This window comes from Siphateles boraxobius, unplaced genomic scaffold, assembly GCF_051911475.1.
Source record: "Siphateles boraxobius isolate OS27281-9 unplaced genomic scaffold, OSU_SipBor_1 16, whole genome shotgun sequence".
In the NCBI taxonomy this organism is placed as follows: domain Eukaryota; kingdom Metazoa; phylum Chordata; class Actinopteri; order Cypriniformes; family Leuciscidae; genus Siphateles; species Siphateles boraxobius.
In genome coordinates, this window is record NW_027508766.1 from 373,289 (window position 1) to 395,000 (window position 21,712).

General features: G+C 39.7%; 1 protein-coding gene across 3 annotated transcripts in view; it reads right to left on the minus strand.

The window, feature by feature from the left end:
- dab2ipb (DAB2 interacting protein b) overlaps nt 1-21,712 on the minus strand; it is a 222,745-nt gene that overhangs the window by 107,206 nt on the left and 93,827 nt on the right. For all 3 annotated transcript variants that reach the window (XM_077231049.1, XM_077231052.1, XM_077231051.1), the window contains 2 exons: nt 16,491-16,603; nt 7,541-7,659 (listed from right to left, as the gene is read on the minus strand). In XM_077231049.1, the coding sequence (XP_077087164.1) occupies nt 7,541-7,659; nt 16,491-16,603 (232 nt within the window). The remainder of the gene's footprint in view (nt 1-7,540; nt 7,660-16,490; nt 16,604-21,712) is intronic.

The following is a 21,712-nucleotide window of genomic DNA, read 5'->3' on the forward strand; positions in this document are numbered from 1 at the left end:
TCGTGCCTCGAGTTGTTACACATTGCGGGTGTCACAAACTCTCCCGTCACCTCCTCCTTGGAGTCAGACGCTTCTGAGGGCGCCTTGTTCCACCCCTCCCGCTTACTCAATCGTGCCGCCATCGAGCCTCACGACAGTTATAGCCAGGGCAAGTGGAGACTCCATCCCCTGGGTCCGCTGGGTCTTGACCATTCCGGGGCCGCTCAATTGCCCCCCCGGTTTTATTTTTCCGCCAGTGTTTGAGTAAACCGAGCGGACTACCCTTGGACAAACACTGGGTCCCAGCTGTCCCAGGGGCCCGCAGAATACGTTTAACCCCAGTGAGCCTTCTAAGAAGTGACGGCGACTCAGGGTCGCCTTGCGCTGCTCAAGTCAGTGAGATCATCACACTTCATGTTGAGCAGAGTTGCTCCTGAAACTCAGTGAAGTTCATCGCACTCAGGTGTTGAGCAGCAATGCTCCTGTAGCTCAGTGAGTCCGTCACAGGTAGCGCAGTGAATTCATCACACGCAGTGCTGAGCAGAAATGCTCCTGGTGCTCAGTGAAGTTCCTCGCACTCAAGTGTTGAGCAGTAATGCTCCTGAAGCTCAGTGAGTTTATCACACTCAGGTGTTGAGCAGTAATGCTCCTGAAGCTCAGTGAACTTGTCACACTCAAGTGCTGAGCAGAAATGCTCCTGTCGTTCAGTGAAATTCTTCGCACTCAAGTGTTGAGCAGAAATGCTCCTGAAGCTCAGTGAGGGAATGCTCCTGAAGTTCAGTGAACTTGTCACACTCAAGTGCTGAGCAGAAATGCTCCTGTCGCTCAGTGAGGTTCTTCGTGCTCAAGTGTTGAGCAGAAATGCTCCTGAAGCTCGGTGAGTTTATCACACTCAGGTGTTGAGCAGGAATGCTCCTGAAGCTCAGTGAACTTGTCACACCCAAGTGCTGAGCAGAAAATGCTCCTGAAGCCCAGTGATCTTCACATGTTGTGTTGAGCAATGCTCCTGTCTTTTGCGCCCGTCACTTGCACCTACGTGCCAAGTCAGGAGAGGAACAGGTCTTCATAGTTGCCCCTTATTGGCCCAACTAGACCTGGCTCCCATCAACAGCCTTCCTGACTTCCCCGGAAAACTCTTCAGGGGCGGGGCACGAGGGCACACGCGTTCTTCCCCCGGGTATTCCGGGTGGTCTTACATCTGAACGCGGAGGTTCAGGTGGCTATCACAAGAATGTGTGATAGTTACCATCACTTCTGCGAGCACCCCCTAGAATGAGGTAGCGTGCTTACGCCTTTAGAAGTGGAACCTAGTCGTTGAGTGCGTCTTCTCTCCAGAGGAGATCCTGAAAGCTTTCGATCACTTCAGTGCTCTCTTTCCTGCAAGATGGGTTGCAGTAGGCTGTTTTCCTTCACCCTCAAAATGATGTTGCCTCGGTGTTTAAACGACGCTCATCGTGTTGCAGAAGTATGCAGAAGCACGTTCTGATCGTCGGGTTCCTGAGGAGCAAGGTCTATTAAATCCTTGTGTCCCTCTTTATCCTCTTGGGCCTTGTCCCTGGTGCGATTGCACTGCAGAGACCGCCCCTGAGCCACTGCAGGCAGTGAGTTAAAAATTCTGTTATATCAGTTCTCCTGCTCGCGTGGTCTCTACTAGAGGGTAGGGACTTGCTCGCTTTCGGTCAACGTATTGTGCCTGGAGTCTGGGCCGGCTAACTCTCACAAGCTGAGACCCCGGCTCGGATTGTGCCCAAGGTTCCTACCTCTCCCGTAATAGGAGCAGGTGGTGAGCCTGCAAGCGCTGCCCTGGAGGAGGCAGATCCAGCCCTGGCTTCTCTGTCCGTTCGCTTGGACGTGTACAGAATGCAAGTCATAGACCTCAGACCAGCTCTTCAAGTATCTGTTGGAATTCAGCAGAGAGGGAAGGCTGTTTCCATGCGAAGTTGCACTTAGTGCTTGCCTTCATTTCGGCAAAGATCCGAGATGCAACATGTCCACTTAGGTGTTGAGCTCCTCTATGATGAGTGTAAAGTGCTCCGCCTGGGCGTTGACGATATACTTTGCTAAACAGATTCTAGAGTTGGGGGCTGGACGACACCTGGTTGAACCGCTGCTTCCCATGGGCTCCCTTCTCATGAAGCCAGTTTCACCGTGAGCCCGGTTCAAGTGTCGGCTTGCTGCGCCATTCCCCTCCTATGGACTGGATACGTGCGCCTTTCTACTCCAGTGAGTTCCCTTAAAATTGAACCCTGTTGAGTTCCTCCACACCCCTCTGACGTCGGACGTGCGGAACGTCTGGTGTTAGGCCTACCACTCGTAAGCAGTGTGGAACCTGTGTTAGGCTGGGTCCATATGTTGCGGTCCCTTCGGTGACCCCATATGTGTATTCTTCCACGATACGGCTCCCTGCGGTGAGCCCGTGTCTTCCCTCGGCAGAGTCTCTCTGCCGTCACTGTCCGGTGTGTCTCCCCCCGTCTTAGGCTGGAGCCACCCCAGTGACATTCCATATGTTAGACTGCCCGGTTTCCGCCCAGTTCATATGTGTATTCTCCACATTACCTCCCTCTGGGTTGGATGTGGCTTCCGCAGCGTCCCTTCCTTCCAACGTACGGGGAACGCTTTCCCAGTGGTCCTGTAGGAACAGCAGTGACTTCCCTGGCCTAAGCCCTGTCCTTCCCCGCCTTAAGTTTGCGGGGGCATCAGGAGGCTTTGGTTTAGGCACTGGAAGGTGGCAGCGTTAGTGGCGTGTTCAATGGTTGATCCCATTTCAGTCGAGTCGACTACGTCCGACGTTATCGACTGAAAGGGAACGTCCTGGTTGCGTATGCAACCCACCGTTCCCTGAAGGAGGGAACGGAGGACGTAGTCCCCTTGCCACTACCGCTGGACCACCGCTGACCCCGGGTTACTCTCGGCTCCTCAGCGAAAAGCAACTAGTGCGTGCATCCACTTCCGTATTTATACCCGCGCCGCGGGGGCGGAGTGTGTGATGCAAATCACGCACGCCAAATTCCATTGGCTCGTTCAATAGTAATCGAAGATGATAGGCTCCCTGGCGTGATCCCATTTCAGTCGAGTCGACTACGTCCTCCGTTCCCTCCTTCAGGGAACGGTGGGTTGCATACGCAACCAGGACGTTTTTCTGTGTCAGTGTGTCGGCTTCAAGATGAAGTTGACGATGCTGACTCGCAATCTTCACAATAACGCGCCAGAGAGAAGTGCAGATTTCATACGGATTACATAAGCAGAGAGCAGTCTGTTTCTCGTTTTTAAATGTTCTGTTTAAAAGTAGACATCAAGCTTTTTATATTTCTCAAGTCTGTGAGGCAAGTAGCTACATTATACGCTGAGTTTCGGTTAATTTATGAGAGGAGAGTCCAGTTCACGCGCCGGCGACTCCATGTCATGATGATCTATTTTCTACTATATTTACTTATTATCTATTAAATCCAGGCAATTGGTTGATGAAACATTAATTAAAATTAAGATACAATTAATAAAAAATGAAATTTACTTTAAAGAAAAGGCTTTGTGCTTTCTGAAGTCTCTGTGAAAGTTTTAAAGTCGCTTTCAGACCGGTCATGTCCGTAACGGAGAACTGTCACATCCGTAACATTGTTTTTTTCCTCATAAATGCGAACACGAAAAATAAAATAAAAAATAATGTTTTATGTTCTGTGGAGGCCGACCCTTCTTCATCCGGTTAATAGGCTACTTTTGTTTGCGCAGTGTAATTCATAGAATTATTAAAAAATATTTTGCCAGCTTAAAGTTAAAGATTTGTTGTGTCACGTCACATGTGTATTTTGCTCATATTAAATATAAAACGCATGTGTAGACTGATATTTGAATAATGTCTTGACTCCTTTATTAAGGGGGTATGGATATATAAACAGACGTTTCAGTATTAAATGCATTTTCTGATAATTTATATTTCAAGTTTTGACTGCAAATGTCACGTCCATAATGCTGGAATTGCCCAATTTTAAAGAATTTATCCTCAACTAGTTTTTTGGTGTAGGTCTGCGTATTGTATTAGCCTATGTTAACTTCAAATAATTCTAATAGTAGCCTAATTTAAAAATGTGGTAGCTCTAAGTCTAACACATCACACTCCACTGTTATGGTGGCAATTTCAGTAGATTTACTCACTAATATTGTTGTGGAAACCCAATAAGAATGGAAACTAAAATATGGTATCAGCTGCAGTTCTGGCGCCTCAGTCCCAATGCACTCAACGTACATTCATATCACATGTTAATGCCGCGGTAGAGGTACATTCACAGGACACTGCACTTATTCGCAATCACAAAAGTTCATTATTTGCTCGTGCTTTAAAGCTATGCCGGGTAAATATTTAATTGGCGTTCTGTATGATGCACTTTCTCTGAGCGCGTACTGAAGTGCGCGCGCACTGTCAGGCAGCGCCAAACTGGATTTTTGTTGGGTCAGACCCATCTGATAGCGATGGGGGACCGAGACAGAGAGAGCTACATAAAGCTACATGGAAAAAATATGCACCAAACAAGCCACTTTGAAATGTTGCTGTTTTCATGAATACAAAAGTTGGGTGACCCTCCCCCTAGACTAAAAAAAGTTGAATAAAAAATGAAATGAAAAAGTTGATTGACCCTCCCCTCAACAAAGAATAAAAAGACATGACCCTCCCCTATTTTCCTCCGGTGGCCCTTTCCATAAATACCGAACGGTCCCTAAGAACAATCCTCTTGTCCACCCACCAGAACCGAACAGCCTGGTTTATTGGTAAATGGTTCAACTTGTGTGTGGTATCAAGTCTCTAAGTGCCATCTGTGCCAAGAGGACAAATGGTACAAGTACAAACTAAACGTTTCAATGAATGAAGGGTGAACATCATAGAAAGAGAGAGATAGAGAGAGAAACAAAGAAAGATAGAAAGTGTTAAAAAATGGTGAATTCTGAAATGAATAAAACAAAACCTCATCAACATATAGGGTTTCTATAAAAAAACAATGCAACAGAGAAACGAGTGTGAATCTATTATATATTGATACTGCATGATAAATGTCCCTTTATACATATCTGCCTTTGTATATGTATATCCCATGATTTAAGTGCTTTCAACAGCAGAGTTGTTTTCTATTAAGAGTTCTTGACTCTTTCTAATAGAAGCCACAATCAGACTGTCTGGTACCACAGGCTCGTTTTCAGCCAAATGAATGGAATAATCCACAACAGAGAGAGAGATACATGCACAAACACTCAAGCACAGATCGAAAAAGCTGCACTCACATCAGCCAGGGCATTGGGCAGAGAAATTCAACAAAAATCCATTTGGCCCCACAGAAGTCTAGAGTACTCATCCCCTATCTGTATAAGCACAGCCATCCATAGTCTGCTCCAGCCAAGCAATGCTGACAGCACAGACAATTACTACACTTAATCCAATCAAATTAGATGCTTCTGGGATTAGCAGCATCCGCACATATAATCTCATTTGTGTAAAGAATGGATGAGCAGCTCAGACCATGGCTTTAGAGCAGTGGCTGATGTTAATGCTGCTGATATAAGATAAAACGAGGGCTGTGACTGAATGGGAACCCTTAGGGTCTAGGCTAATGGCTAAAACTAAACTGGGGAAACACTGCAGGCTAATGCCCAGATTAACGAGATAATCAACGCTGAGCGCAGATAAAGTACAAACTGGGGTTGGACTGTCTGAGGTCCATAAAAAAATGAACCAAACTTACCAACTAACTAAGTATAATACAACAATACAGTAAATACATACATTAATTAATTTCTTCAAAATGAACAACCACAACAATAACAAAAATACTGCTCCCTGCTAGAAAATCTTGCAAGATTTTGAGCTAGTTCAATCTGGTTGATCATATGGCTGGTTGGACTGAGGTCAACCTGGTTAAAACTGGTTAACCATGTTCTAAAATCCATAGTGACTACTTTAAAACTAAATGGAAGCCTGCTTCCCCAACATCATCCTCAGTCATACAGAATGACTGTAATGCCACCTTATGAATCTGTTTGTAGAGTGGAATCCATTGGATATAAAAGCACCAAATACTAAAGTTAAATAGGAGGAAAGAAAAATGCTCACTGGGCAAGAGGCTCCAAACTCTTATTGGACACTGACCATTCAATCAATGTATTTTTGCCCTGCCTGGAAGCCTGACTTCACTATGATTTACATTTAGACTTACAGCAGACTCCCATCTCACAATACCTCAGTCAATGTCGACTTTAAAGATTTAAACAAGAAAATAAAAGAGGAATAAACAGCTAAACCTGGAAGTTCTCGTTTCAGTCTATTTCTGGTACCAAACTAGTACCAGAGCTCTAAAACTGTTATTGTTCTGCAAATTGTGCACATAATGGTGGTAAGTGTATCAAATTTACGGTAAAATAAAGTACAGCGAAACTTTCAGAGCCAAAATTTGCATAGAAATGAGCAAAAGCTCAAGAGCAGGGCACAGCAGCAGTCTGTTTAAAGTGAGGGATATTTATGGGATAAGGGAATGAGAAGATGCATGAAGGAGCATCTCCGAGAAAGAGGCAGATGACAGATTGGACAGCAAAGCTCTGTCGGTTTTCACTGACAAGAGAGGCATGTCAAAAGTGACCTCAATAACCAGTCTGCCAAACAGACACACACAAACTTTCAGACCACACACACTCTCTTTACACGTCATTGTTCACTGTGCAGCAAATTATGCAGCACGGACATGGAGGAAATGCAAAATCTCACATTTACATATGTGTTATACCATAAGAATTAGCTCACAGAATGCAAACACATGCAAACGCATCCATGCTGAGACTCTTTCGCCACATAAAGCAGCTCATATAGTACATCTCACATCCAGTAAAGCTTTAAAATTAAAACAAATCCCTTTTTATTGTGTCCAGTAACATTTGGGGCCATGACAATGATGACTATAACAACTCATCTCTAGTCAAGTCAGTGACTGACTCTACTGTTTAAAGCTGATGTTTGCTTTGTTTTTTTTGTTGATAATTTTAGCTATAGTTCTAAACAGTAGATTTCACCCAGGGGGCCAGAACCCACTAGAGGGCCTCAACATCCTTCCAAATCACACACTTCACAGCCGCAAAATGGTTTACAATGATTAAAATAAATTAAAACAAAACAGGTTGTAACTAATCTAAAACAGTGAAAAATGCATGTCTCAAACCTGTAAGACTTTGATCCTTAAATATAATCAGCTCTTAAAACTGATATTATGGAATTTATTTTAATTTAATTATTTATAATTATTTATTTAATAAACCTAGTTTCTGTAAATAAAAAAAATATTTGAACCACCAGCTTTGTCATCAGAGCAGAAATATTGAATATTGTTTAGGACACTTTGGGGCCTTGGAGTCAAAAAAGGTTGCTAACCACTGACTTAAAACTATCCTAAAACACAGATCCTCTATAAACTTAGAGTAAATGTCTGTATGAATGAGCAAGTTTTGTTTGGTGATTCTAGTGGCATCGAAATCACACACACACTTCTGCTTTAAAAAAAATGGAACGAGAAAGTATATTTATTCTGTTTACCTGTCGTTGTCCACTGGTCTGAAGCCTGGCAGGATGTGTCTAAAACTGCTGTTCCTGTCCAGTTTAGGCTGACTCTTAGTCCGCTTTATTGAGCCCTTTAACCTGCGACTCAAAAATCCCTAATGAGGAAATGACAGAGAATAAGAGAGAGACATTATAATAAATTAAAGGCAGAAAAAAAACCTCATTTCAAATTGATTTTTCACCACCATTTCATACATTCACTCACTCGTTAATTCTCCCACATTATACACCCCTTTTCTGTGAAAGCACCTGTCACATTTTTTGTGGCTCAAGACTCACTTTCCTTTAGGCACCAGTTACCATGGAGACAGCATGTTGGCATCAAGGGCATGGAAAGGAAAGGGAGGCATAAAGTGAGAAAGAGTGAAAGAATAAAGCGAGAAGGACCAAGAATGAGAGTCAAGGACAAAGTACGATCCTCATCCTCGCTGTGAGGCTGCTATAGTACAAAGAAAAGCCGAGAATGTGAGAAGAAGAGAGTGAGAAAGGCAATGGAGAAAGAGAGAGAGAATAAAAAAGGTGTGGAAAGAGTTTCAAGAGGAAAAGAGAGGTGAGACAGTAAAAAATGAGAAGTTTCTGACAAGAAAGTGTTAGTAAACAAACAGAAAGCAGGCCGTTCCCCCCTACCAATTAACACATCTGCATATTCTACATTATTAAAGGCACCCTACTGATTCCTATTCACAATATATGCAAATTATTACACACAGACATCTCTTAATCACAGAGCAATCAGTCAGAGTATTGCAGCCTACAGTTTGATAGCACCAAAATAAAGCAAATCAAACTAGAAGAGGACTGAGAGAGACAATTACAAGAAGACATCCGAATAATAAACAAGCTCCCCTGTTCAAACATTATATGCCTTGTAAAAATATCTGGAAATGAAGGTGAAAGAAGGTACATTGCAGGGCTGCAACCAATTCATAAGTTTATAATTTCAAATTGCCAGGTTGTCTCAGCGAACAATGCACTTTGAATGCAGGCAAGGGTGAACTGATAATCAGTTTGACAAATATTCCATGACATAAATTATTTTCAATTCTTTAATATCAGCTCTAAATTACTAAGATAACGGGCACAATTTAGCAGGTCTCTGAAGAAAAACACCTAACAATGATATTAACTGGAGAGTTGCCTGATATAACTTACTAGTTTAATGTTTTAAAATACTGTAAGTCTCTTATGCTCACCAAGGCTACATTTGTTTTAATCAAAAATACAGTCAAGATATTGAAATGCTATTACAATAAAAAATCTGTTTTTTTATTTCACAATATTTTAAAATGTAATTTATTGATGGCAATGCTGAATTTTCAGTCTTCTGTCACATGATCCTTTAGAAATCATTAATATGCTGATTTGGTTCACAAGAAGCATTTCTTATATTATTATCAAATGTTGAAACTATTTTTATCTTTTTTTCAGGATAATTAGAAGACCTGAAATTTAAACAATATATTTTTTTGAAATATAAAGCTTTTGAAAGAATGTAAGTGTCTTATCTGTTATGTTGTTATAATAGATCTGTGTGATAGTTGCTGTTGTCATTAAACTTAAAATAAAAAAGCTTAATTGAGTATGTCAATCAAACAGAGTACAACAGCAAGGAAACCCAATCATGTGAATCAAAACAACATTCTTTGTTAAACATCAAATTAAGGTTTTAAATTAACTACAATTAGATATGCTGTATGCAACACAAGGACAAATATTTTAAATGAAAAATAACTTTACAGGAGAATGTCACATGATGACAGAAATGTGTTCAGAGGAAAGAATGTGTGTGTGTTCACCACATACCAGTATTTATACTAAAAAACTCTTCTGGTGCTTTTTCATTGTAAAGAGCTGTTCCCCCCCCAAATATGATAACTATAACTACATTTTTTATAATCGTTCTAATCCTACGAGAATATGAAAGTCCACACTATATATTATATATAATGATATTGTTGTAATAACTTTCAGAATATTTTTTTTCCAGCTGATGAATGATAAAAACATTGACAGACAATCAGAATCCACCCGATTTTAATATGAGCATTTTTTTAAACGCCAAAGGACTGCAATACACTCTTATAATAAACTGAATGTTATTGTTCTTTAGGTGTACGCCAATATAGTTATCGTTATAGTTATTTTTCTTGGTATGAAGGATCCTTAACAATTTTTTTTTTATTTTTTTTATTAGGCTACACAATGCATAGCATTGTGCACAGTTGTGGAAAATCTGAATAAATTAACAAATAATTGAATCAATTATCAATACAGTTGTTCTTTGCAGCCCTAGTAAATAATTAATTAATGGCGTGTAATGTCAAGCCGTGTTAATAAGCAACTATCGAGCAGGTCTGTCAAACAGGTCATGGATGTTGACAGTCAATATCCAGGGCAGAATTATCATTCCATGAGTCATTTGCGCACACATTGTTGCAGGATCCTATCACCATCCATAAAGGGCACCTATTATGCAAAATTCACTTTTACATGGTGTTTGAACATACATGTGTGTTGGCATTATGGGAGCAAAACCACCCTAGAATGATAAAAATCCACCCAGTGTTTTTTTTACAATCTCAATAAATCATAAGCACTGTCTCAGAACCATAGACTGTAAAAAAATATGGACGTAGTATCCATGACGTCACCCGTAGGCTTCTGAAGAGCGTTTTTGAAGCCTAAAGTGGGCGGAGTCACTCGTCGCCATCTTGGAAGCGCGTCACAGTGCGTCACTCCCGGATAAGCGAAAATGGGCAAAAATGCGGGACGTGGGTGGTGTTGAGGTGCCTGGATGCTGAAACTACGCCCGCCTAGCTCGACGTGATCGAGTTTGCTCAGGCTAAGCTAATGTGCTACTGGCCTCGCGCTAAAGTGACAGCTGACTTGAAGTAGACCTAAAGCCAATAGTTAAAGTTTATGTTTTTGCCCTTGGAAATACTATAATAGTTAAAAGACATAACTAACCATGAGACTAACGTGTATTGTGATGCATTATTATTCTCATGCAGTAACTTACAATATTTGCTCTGAGTGTGTGTGTGTGTGTGTGTGTGACAGTGATAAATGCGCATACATGTCAGTCAGCGCGGCAATGCACGTCAAGTTCGTAGAGAGCTTTATTCAGTCCATTTTAAATTCTGATAGATATTACCTAAGAAGTTCAAGTAATGCACTAGAAATCCGCGCTCATTTAAGGGACGAAAAGAAAGCACTGACACCTGCAGGATTTAATCTGACGGTAACGTTACTTTTTATTGAACACTAAAAGCATATTATAACATAGTCTATCTGCTCCGTAAGATCAACGGTAAGTTACAGCAGAACGAGTGTGGCCTCTATACCTTAGACGTTTTTAAATCTGAACTCCAAAAAGCAACGATATTGTCAGACATCCATGAGTGCATGTTCACAGAGGAAAACAACTGAAGAACAGCGCTGGTTGTTCTCTCGATACTCGACAACGACGGAATCCAATGGCGTGGGCGAAGGTATAAGGGCGGCGTGTAATAAACTGTATGAAATAATCCCGAAAAGAGTACAAACACGGCAGAGATGACAAGTTCAGCAGCTGGAATCAGCTGAGGTGACATGATGGCTAACAGAGAGCAGACAAACGGCTAGTAATAACAGCAGCGGCAATCCACCTGTCACTCAAGTGGCCACGCCCTTGATTATGCAGGAATTTAATGCTTAATATAATTTAAACGGATGAGTTATAAAAAAATTCACCCCCCTCACAGTTGTCATGAAGGGCAAAATTAGCTGTATAGACCAAAACAACTTAAGGCACCAGGCTGTAAACATAATTTTTTCGGCTGTAAAGTTGGGCATTTTAACATGGGGGAGATACAGATTTGGCTCACTTTTGCAGTCAGCCTCAAGCGGCCAGTCGATGAATTGCAGTTTAATTCACTTCCGTGTTGGTTTCAAGAGGGAGACCGGGAGGTTGCCGCTTGCTCAGAACGAGCTGTTCTAAGATTCGGCTCAGTGTGACGTAGAATTGAGCAAGCCCCGCCCACCGACGTGGTTTGATTGACACTGTGGTTTTGGCATAGACCCATCCCTCGGTGATCTGTTCACCATCCTCCATTGTTTCAATAACAGCCGTTGTTCTGACGATTTGTGCTGCCTTGTCGAAAATGCCTCCTAAGAAACATAACATGATTCTGTTGTGGGATGTAATAATGTTCATAGTAGTATTCACTTACTTCCGACATCAGAGCCACTGAAAACGCAGTGGATGGATTTTATTTAGGAAGGAAAGGCGTCACTTAAACTTCCAAAATACATTTATGTTTGCGCGAATCATTTTCTGACAGACTGTTTTGTGAACGAGGGTCAATTCAAAGCAGGTCTTGCTTCAAAGTTAATCCTCAAGTGTGGATCGTTGCCTACTGTTCGCGATTCAACGTCACCTCCAGTAGAAGTAAGTGTATTTTATGATTTTTGAGCAAATAGTAATTTCAGTCGATGTCAGCCAATTCAACAACAAATGCGTCTAAAGTTGTTGTCGTCGTCGTAGGATGTCTGTGTAATAATTAAAACCTTGTTTGTATAGTGTGTAACCACACATAAATCTATTTTTTAAAGATGTTGTATTAAAAACTGTTTATGTTTTCTGTAAAGACAAGACATCAAAATTGCTGTTTCATCCGTCTTGCAACCTTCCATACAACAAATAGCGTCAGACAGTTTTATGTCACGTATTATTTTTTGCAACAATTACAAATGTAAATAAATTAATACCTGTTCTATCTCTCTGCAGAATATATTTTCTTGTTCTGTAGCCATCTTCTCACATTTGCCACATAAGCACCTGTACGACAAACGTAAACATGACGCAACAGGTCCCTCGAATAAATGTAATTTCGTTTGTACGTAGCAAACGTTATCACAGTATTTGTGTTTGTAGTTTCAAAACATTGCGCCAACGTTATCACAGTTTGTGTGTGTCTGTGTGTGTGTTGCACATCCATAATTGCAAAAGGGACGCGATTACAACTCCTTACATACATGTATCAAATAACCATTCCGAGACGTCCTGGTCCATTCTCATTTGTGTTTCTTCTGCCGGAGTCTCTTCATCATCTGGGTCTGATTCCGGTTCATACATGTACGGCTGAATTAGCCTGGTTAAAAGTTGTAACTGAGTTATGGTCTGGCAAAGCGTCATAGACAAATAATTTTCAGAGGGTCGTCACCAACGGACGTCGCGGATAGACCTAAACCCAATCAGAGCGATGAAGGAGATGACGTATGCAGAGCGGCGGAGAAACATCTCCGAGTGTTGTTCTTTGCTCGGGTTTTAACTAAAAGGAAACGTTCAAATCGCTACTATGGCTTAAAACAGACGCGATAGCTGATTCGAACGAGTGATGTTCGACGGCGGCATCCATCTTTGTAATGTAGGCTACAAAATCTGCTTCAAAATCCCAGTGCTGTCGTGATTGTGTAAAGCCCGCCCCAACGTTTCTGATTGGTGCCTCGATTTCGGCGGATTGGAAATGGGCTTGAATGAGCTCTTTGCCAGACTAACTTTCAGAGCAAATCTAAATTTGCCGGAAGTTGTCTGGGTTTTCCCAGGGTACGGCTGAATGCCATACAAAACAGCGGGTCTCTCACTCACTCTCAGCCATTCTGCTACTACCGACTGTTTGCCACAGGTTTGCAAGTTACGCCCTCATCCAAAGGCTGGGCGAGATATATCCAGCTGCAGACCCGCAGCACCACCAGTTTCAGAACCCCAGTGCCAGAACCCCAGCGCCAGAACCGGAAGTGAGGGAGGGGCGGAATTATTTACAATGACACAAGCATGGTTATTTTTGCAAGTATTTAAAAATATTAAAAATTGTTGCACCTTTTAAATAATATTTAGGGTATGTTTTTATTACACAGTGAGTCACTGCTCGTTGTATGAACTATAACTGGTATGTGACAAATAAAGAGCAAGACAGTGCTCGTGTTGTTTGAAGACGTGAGAGTGCGCGCGCGCGGCCGGGGCTCTCTCTCTCTCTCTGCTCGTTAAGCGCCCTGTCATGCGCAGCAGTCATTCTATTCCGCCAAAAAGCGGACGATCTGACGGGTTTTAGAAGATTTAATACAACCTGAAACTAAAAAACAGACCCGACCTCTATTTGAGACCGGACTTATATTTACCCAGACCTGCAGCCACACCAGGCTTGTAAAGAGACAATCGTCTATTTGGGACTCGGCTATTATTTGAAGTACGGTACATTTTTATGGTTTCTTTTAAAACAATGCCGGATTTTCTCTCTCTTTTTAGATTTTTGACATTATTTTACATAAAGAAAAATGCATGCTGCACATGTTCTTGTGAAATAAAGTATATTTTATATAAAATGACCATAAGTTTCAAGCTTTATTTTCACGATCAGGAAGTAACTCTCATAATACAATAAAACGGATAACTATATAGAATTATATTACACAAAATCAATGTTTTAAATGCTTATTGTACTATACCTTAATGTATCATTATAATAAGTATAAAGTATGACATTTCGTGTGTAATAATGACGTTTCGTGTCTAAGCAAATTACGCTCCAAAACGTTAGGTGGCGTTACTCGGTTTAGAACGTAAGCTCCGCCCCTCACTTCGGGTCCTGGCGCTGGTGTTAGAACGTAAGCTCCGCCCCTTACTTCCGGTTCTGGCGCTGGGGTTCTGAAACTGGTGGTGCTGCGGGTCTGCAGCTGGATACTATTGGGCTGGGCGGGGATATGCATCTCATTTACATTTAAGGTGGTACACACCAAAACAGCTCTTTTTAAAACAGGCCCCAAAAATGACATTTTCAAATGGTTATAACAACTTAATTGTGGGGTATTTTGTGCGGAAACTTCACAAATACATTCTGGGGACACCCGAGACCATTATTACATCTTGTAAAAAGGGGCATAATAGGTGCCCTTTAAGTCTACGTTGAACCACAAGGAAGATTTGGCTAAACAAATTACAAAACACATTTCACCTTTTCAAATCTGGGTTAGGTGCAAGCAAAATAACTTAAGTAAAGCCTACGTCAAATACCTGCCAGGAGAAAATCAAAGGAAAACCCAACCTGAAATACATTTAACTAAAGCCATTTTTGATAACACTTTACAATAAGGTTCATTAGTTAACATTAACTAATAATGAACTGCACTTATACAGGATCTTTGTTAATGTTAATTTCAACATATAATACTAATAATAATTTCAACTAATACTTTATTAAAATCTTGTTAACATTAGTTAATGCACTGTGAACTAACATGAACAAACAATGAACAGCTGCATTTTTTATTAACTAACATTAACAAAGATTAACAAAACAGTAACACATGTATTGCTTCATGTTAGTTAACACATTAACTAGGTTTAATAAATGAACCTTATTGTAAAGTGTTACCCCATCAAAATAATAGCTAATATCACTTAAATATTTCAATGCCAATTTATGTCAGTTCAGTCAGCTGTGTGTGTCAGACACCTACTGAAACTAATACAGGTTAAAACACAACACACCTAATGCTACTGATTAACTTATCGATAAAAAGAAAAACACCAGAAATTCATCCCGGCATTCTTGCACTTTTCCCACACTCCATCTTTACCACATTAGTTTACAGCGTGGGCTTTATACTACCAAATAAACATTTAAAAGCATTCAAGACTAAACTATTCATACTTGTTCCTTAAGATGGACTGCACTGTATTTATATCAATATATTTCTCATTTAAGAATGATCAAGGTCAATGGATCATGGTCAAAACTAGACCTATTGATGGTGTTAATCACGCACAGTGAAAAAGAGCTCAGAACAGAGGATAAAAGGAAGGAAGGACAGAAATAAATACACGACAAAGAGAGGAAAAGGGGAGAAAAATCTCACAAGCTCTTGATTTCAAAGGATACATTACCAATGCCTACCAGCGGGGGGTGCAGGGGGATTGCAATTACTTCCCTAATTGCTTGTGTAGTGTAGATCGACCTAACCATTAAGCTATGTGGTAACTTCTATTGTACATGTACAGCATCAGGATGAATTATGATGGAGATATTTTAACTTTGCAGGGCATATCTGCAAACTACGCACTAAGCTAGACGAATAATTGGGCCTGAATCTGCAGAAGCTCAGAGGTCAAGTGGCCCTTGAGTCTGCTCAGAGATCTCATTTAAATGTAATTACATCTGCTTTCAGTCAATGATAAAGCAGCAAACACACATAAGCCCATGTGGATGCTTTGTAGGACTCGATTTCATACAGAGGTTGAAAACTACTGAATACCACCTGCTGTTGATTGCTAATGATTCACTTCCCGCAACCGGCACATAATGTGATCCTCAATTTAAACCAATTGCTAACAGACTGCCTTTCAATCATGAGATTTTTTTTTTTCATTAGTTTCATAACAATTACATTAATCATTAAAACGCTGTTAAATCTTCTGATGCCCATCAATAAAACATACGCTTTAAATTGAATTTTATTGTGTCTGTAATTCTGTGTAATATCCTAATGTATAATATAGCCTATAACCATAGTCTTGACCTAGACCTCAACTTAATACTAGGGTGAATATATTTAGTCTAAGCCTCTGGTTTTGGTCCAGATCTTGAGTTTGGTTAACTTTTTGGCTGAACATGACTTTGGTTGAATGTGCATTGGATTTTTACTTTCTAATTTAAAAAAAACACATTCACAGCTCAAATTTATATCCTGAAGTAGGAAATTAGCATTTGACAAAATGGCTTTAAACCTAACATTTATTAGAATGGCTAACGTTTTAATACTAAAAAGATCTTAAGAGTAGTAGCAATAAAGATAAAATACATCTGAGCATAGTATGTAGTGCACATCTGGAGTCCAGACTGCATTTAATCACACTCTTACATATGACAAACACATATATAACACTCACTGTAACTCTGAAGGGTGTAGCAGCAGTGGCAGTGGGCTCCATTGTTGGCGGGGCTTTGTCAGGGGCGGAGCCTGGCATGCTACGTCTCCGCCCTGTTCTCTCGGGTGGAGAGTCTGTGAGACAGAGGGACAGGGAGAGATTTTTTTAACTTATTGTGCTATACAGAAAAGTTTCTACCTTGTTATGACAAAAGTCCTTCAATAAAATCTTACCTAGGAAAAGGCCATTGACTGAACGTACAAAAAAAGAATTTGAAATTCTTCCTTTAAACATCCAATAACATTTATTTATTCCAAGCAAATCAAAAATACTCAAAATATCAAGACTATAATGCACATACATCTTTTTTACTTGTAAAATGATATTGAAATAGCATCAGAATAAGATAATCTGTGAATGTATTTTTTTATTTTTTTATTTTATTCAGATAGCTTTATAACAGCCAAGAATAAATCCACATGCACAACTCATGCACAAATCCCAGCATGTTGTCCAAGTGTGGTTGTAGACTGCGAGACTCCCACAGCGTGATCGAGAGGTAGATTATAACACAGAACACATGCCACTGTCATAATGTAAAAGTTTTCTGATATCCTAACACCCCATTCATAAAGTCATCAAAACTCTACCTCCTTGTGCTATCAGTACACAAAGCTCTTAAATACTCTCACTGTTCCTTACTGCCCTTCAGGGGAACGCTAGTGTTCACATGGTGAAAACGAAGGAAGACTGACTGCTTCATTTATTCAGTGTCAAGATAGGTACACATACTGTAGATCTAGAAACAGATTATGTTAAGTGCTTTGCTCTGATCTCACTATTACACAGTGATCCCCCTACACGACACAGTCTGAGCAAAGTTTACAGAGAGAGAGAGAGAGGGAAGAACAGGAGTATAAATTCTCTTCAAGCATCTTTTCACTCAATTTCCCAAATTTCAACCATCTGGTATGTTGTGTGGACTGGGAAATGCTTGATGTGTGAACTACACATAAAGGTGAATAAGATTTTGATTATTTTACTTGGAAGGCTATAGAACACACAGACAAAACTTTGATGTTACCCAGGAAAACTGCAGTAGGACATCTGGTTACACTATACATAAACACATCTTCTCTCAGATGATGATCACTTTCAAAACAGATTTCTAAAATGCTAACGACAGACATGAAAGAAAAAAGAAGCAAGTAGAAGAGAAAAGATCTCGCATTATCCTGCTAAAAACCCTTTCTACAGCAGATTATTAAACTTCAATCAAGGCAACCAGTTTCCATCAAGCCCAGTGGCGATGTGTAATGAGAATTCAACAGTAGTTTGATCTGGGAGTGATGTCTTTCACTTTCCCTCAGTGTGTGAGTGTCTGCTTGTTAAAGATATAAGATGTGAAGGAAGGCAGCTGTGAGAGAGCGAGAGCGAGTGTGAGCTTGAACTAACATCCAAATCAGTCCTTTGTGGCTACTATGTGTGTGATTCTAGATTAATGTGTTTACTACTCCTTCCCTCAGGAGAAGATTGTTCCACAAGTGTCAACCTCCTGTAAGGTTAGGCAGAACTAAAAATATAGCATACATGAATTACCCATAGCAGATCTATACAGGTGGAGCTGGGGAAGGTGATGGGTTTCTGAAGCACGCTGCACTGCTAAGGAAAATGCTACCCACGAATTTGAAGGTTGAGCAGTGAGGTCATTGGCTATTGATACGGCAGGAACCAATCAGCTGCGCCCAATAGATAACGATGTGATTATGAACAGGTGAGCAAAAGGACCTATAGCCTGTGCCAACTGTGCCGAGTTTCATGCCAGAACATCGTAGCTACATGTCAGATGATTTTGGTTCAAGATTAATTAAATTGCGCATGTAAATCAACTAGGGCTGATAATTAATATTATTATCATAGAATAATTATTTTGTAATTTAAATACAAAACTATTAAATGTAAAAATGAATTATAATATGTTATTTGAAAATTATTACCATATGCATATGACTAATTATTATCACAAAGGTCAAATTAATTCATTAAACACAAATATTTAACAAAAATATGACAAAAGGATTTTTAAATATTCATTTAAATATAAACTTTATAATATGATTGTCACAGTTATGTTCAGTTCGGTTTTTTTTTTTTTCTTTAATGGACTTTCAGTTTGTTTTAATTTGTCACATGTATTCCCTTGGTTAAGTTCTGGCCTGTCTTCTGTCTCCATGGTCTCCATGGTCACACATCATTATTAGTTAGTTTGGTTAAGCTGTGTTTAATTATCACCATTGTGTATATAAGTTCTTCCTGTTCACTGTGTTTGTCCAGTATTGTTGGTGTTTACGTTTACACACTTTCTTGCTTGTTAGAGTTATTTAAATAAACCTGGTTGTTATTCTTGATCTTCTTCATCTTCCTTGGATACCCAGTGACAATGATATTTGTAATTGTGGTTTATAATTATAATAATATAATAAGATGTTTATAATTTAAATATAAATACCTTAAATTTTATTATAAATTCTTTATATATTTTTTTAAATTATTACCATGGTGCCATATCGAGAAACAAACTAAATTAAAAAAAACACATACCACTGCATACTGTTTTATTGTAATTTTTAGAGTGACTAATTAGTCAAATAAAATAAGAAAAAAATGTGTGTAATATACTTCTGCTTTAAAGATGTACAAAGTTTTACTTTAACTTCCTTCACCACAGGTTGGGTTTTTCAGTCACAGAAGTCAAACAGAAATTCACTTAATTTCTTAGACACTGATAAAAGACCAGTGCAGGTGTTTGCTGTTGAATATCTTTTGCTGAGTAAAGGTACTGTTACGAATTCCCTAATAACTCTACTCAAAGAGAACAAAAAACATCCGTAACAATTAACAGGGATCCGGTTAGCAAGATCCCCGCTCTCACCCCCAAGGCTTCAAAAACACTGAAAACTCTTAAAGTGCAAGAAGGTACATTTATTAGACATAAGTAACTAAAGGAGTAATACATTTCAGGAGGGGGAAAAGCCAAAACAAATAACAAAACAAAGCTAACTAATTTAAGACTACTAACCTAGAAATCAGATAACAAACAAAAGACACAAAAACTTCCCTCCCTACTAATCAAACACAAGAGAAAACAATAAATAAGAGGCACCCACCTCCCTACCATGCTCCAATTAAATAAGTTTTACCAGCCAGTTGACACACGTGACATGAACGGCAATGGTTTGACGCCGCAGATCTTAAACCAGGCCAATAAAAATATTTAGCCACTCGCATGAATGTTTTAGCACTGCCTAAATGACAAGACAGTGGATGGTCATGAGCAAGTTTACACGTACATTTACACGACAACAATGCACTAAAAACAAACGTTGTGCAGACATTTCCTTTGTAGACATTTCCTCAAAACGATCCCTTTCACAAGGATCTGTGAAAACAACTAAGGCTGTATTATGCATGCCAGGTCAGTTGGCGATGTCCCTTTGTAAAGAAAAAATATGCGCCTATACTGTATCCTGAACATGTATTATGCATGTGCATGACGTTACCGTTTTTACAAATTCGCATGTTTGCAGTTTACACAGAGTCGATAACAGTATTGTTTTCAAAAACGTGCACTTTGAAACACGTTTCCAAAAGTTTGCATTTTCAGGCCCCCAAAACGCTGTTGTCATTTAAATGAATGGCCAGAATGCATACAAAGTTTTCCATTTTTAGTTGAAAATGGTGTTGTGTATATTGCCCCTAAACAAAATTAGAAACAGTGTCATAATGTAACTTCCAAAGAGCATTGCATTAAGACAAGAAGATGTGACCACCTACACACACCAACACCTGCATATTTGTCTCTCTCCTTGAGTTAAACATGTGTTTCCATTAGACCCGGTTGTCCTCACAGGCACTGTGATTGACAGGTACCTTCCCAGTGGTCATACAGGACAATCAGGCTCTGTTGTTCCCATAGCAACCACATCTCAAACCTGCTGAGAATTGAGTCAGTCTTAGAAAACTCTCTTCCAGAGACTATCAGCACATGCACTCACACAGGGTCAGAAAACACACTTCCTGAGCTGTGGGCTGGGACACAATGTTTCTAGTTTTTCCTGTAGAGGACATTCCTGAGTGAGAATGAAGTTACGGAACATACCTAACACATACGAGCACTGAACAAATACAAAACCTGACTAAACATGCAGACACACTGGATTATTGTAGACATATTTGTGAAAAGTCCTTGAAACATGGTTAAATCTGAGGTCTTTTCACATGATCCTGACTATTTTAAATCCTCCTGAATTGTGTGTACACCACTGATCTATATAAATGACTGGATTGCTCATTGCGTTCTAAACTGCCATCAGATAGTGAAGCCACCAGAAGTGTTCGAGTGGTCATCTTACGATTTCAACAGAGGGCAGTGTTGACTTTTAGCCAAAACCTTGACCTAAAATCACACGATTTACAGCATATCAGTCTCACATTAATAGTTTTTAAGCTATATGTATACATTAATTGATACTTGGAACATTATCGTTAATGTTTATGGTCTTTTAGGCAGGATAAGCTGCAAAGGTCCAGGCAGGATAAGCAATATATAGAAATCGTCATGATGGGTGTTGTCTATACTTCACACTGCCGACACAGTAACTGACCAGTAATACAAAATAGATTTCTTTATGTACATAATTATGCATGAAATATTAAGCATGAGCATAAATCTAGGATTATTAGCAGAAATTGACTAGAATACACATTAAATATTACAATAAATACAAACCCTATTACTAAATTGAACTATTAAAAAGGTTTGCAATGCATCATCTTGCTTGGACCGACAGTATACAGTAAATGCTTGGAAACAAAGATTGATGTCTTTAAATCCATACACAGTCAGCATAATTTCTCTGAATAAATTGTGACACTCTTTTCTGAATGTGGTTTCGGTCACTTACAAAAACATGGATATAACCTGTATGTCATTTGAAATCCAGACTTTTAGAGTCACTGTCTTCCACTAGAGCTGCTTCCATGAGTTGTATGGGACTCAAATGCTCCACTCTCACTCAGGTATTAAAAATCCTGTCAGTTCATTTGACGGATGAACTTGCGCCTCGACATCTGTCATTTCAAACGTTATACTTTACAGTTTTATTTACGTCGCCATCTTTGTTACTTTAGTCACTATGGATACAGTTGTTAGATCCCGTTGCAAATTAATACAGTCAGTATTC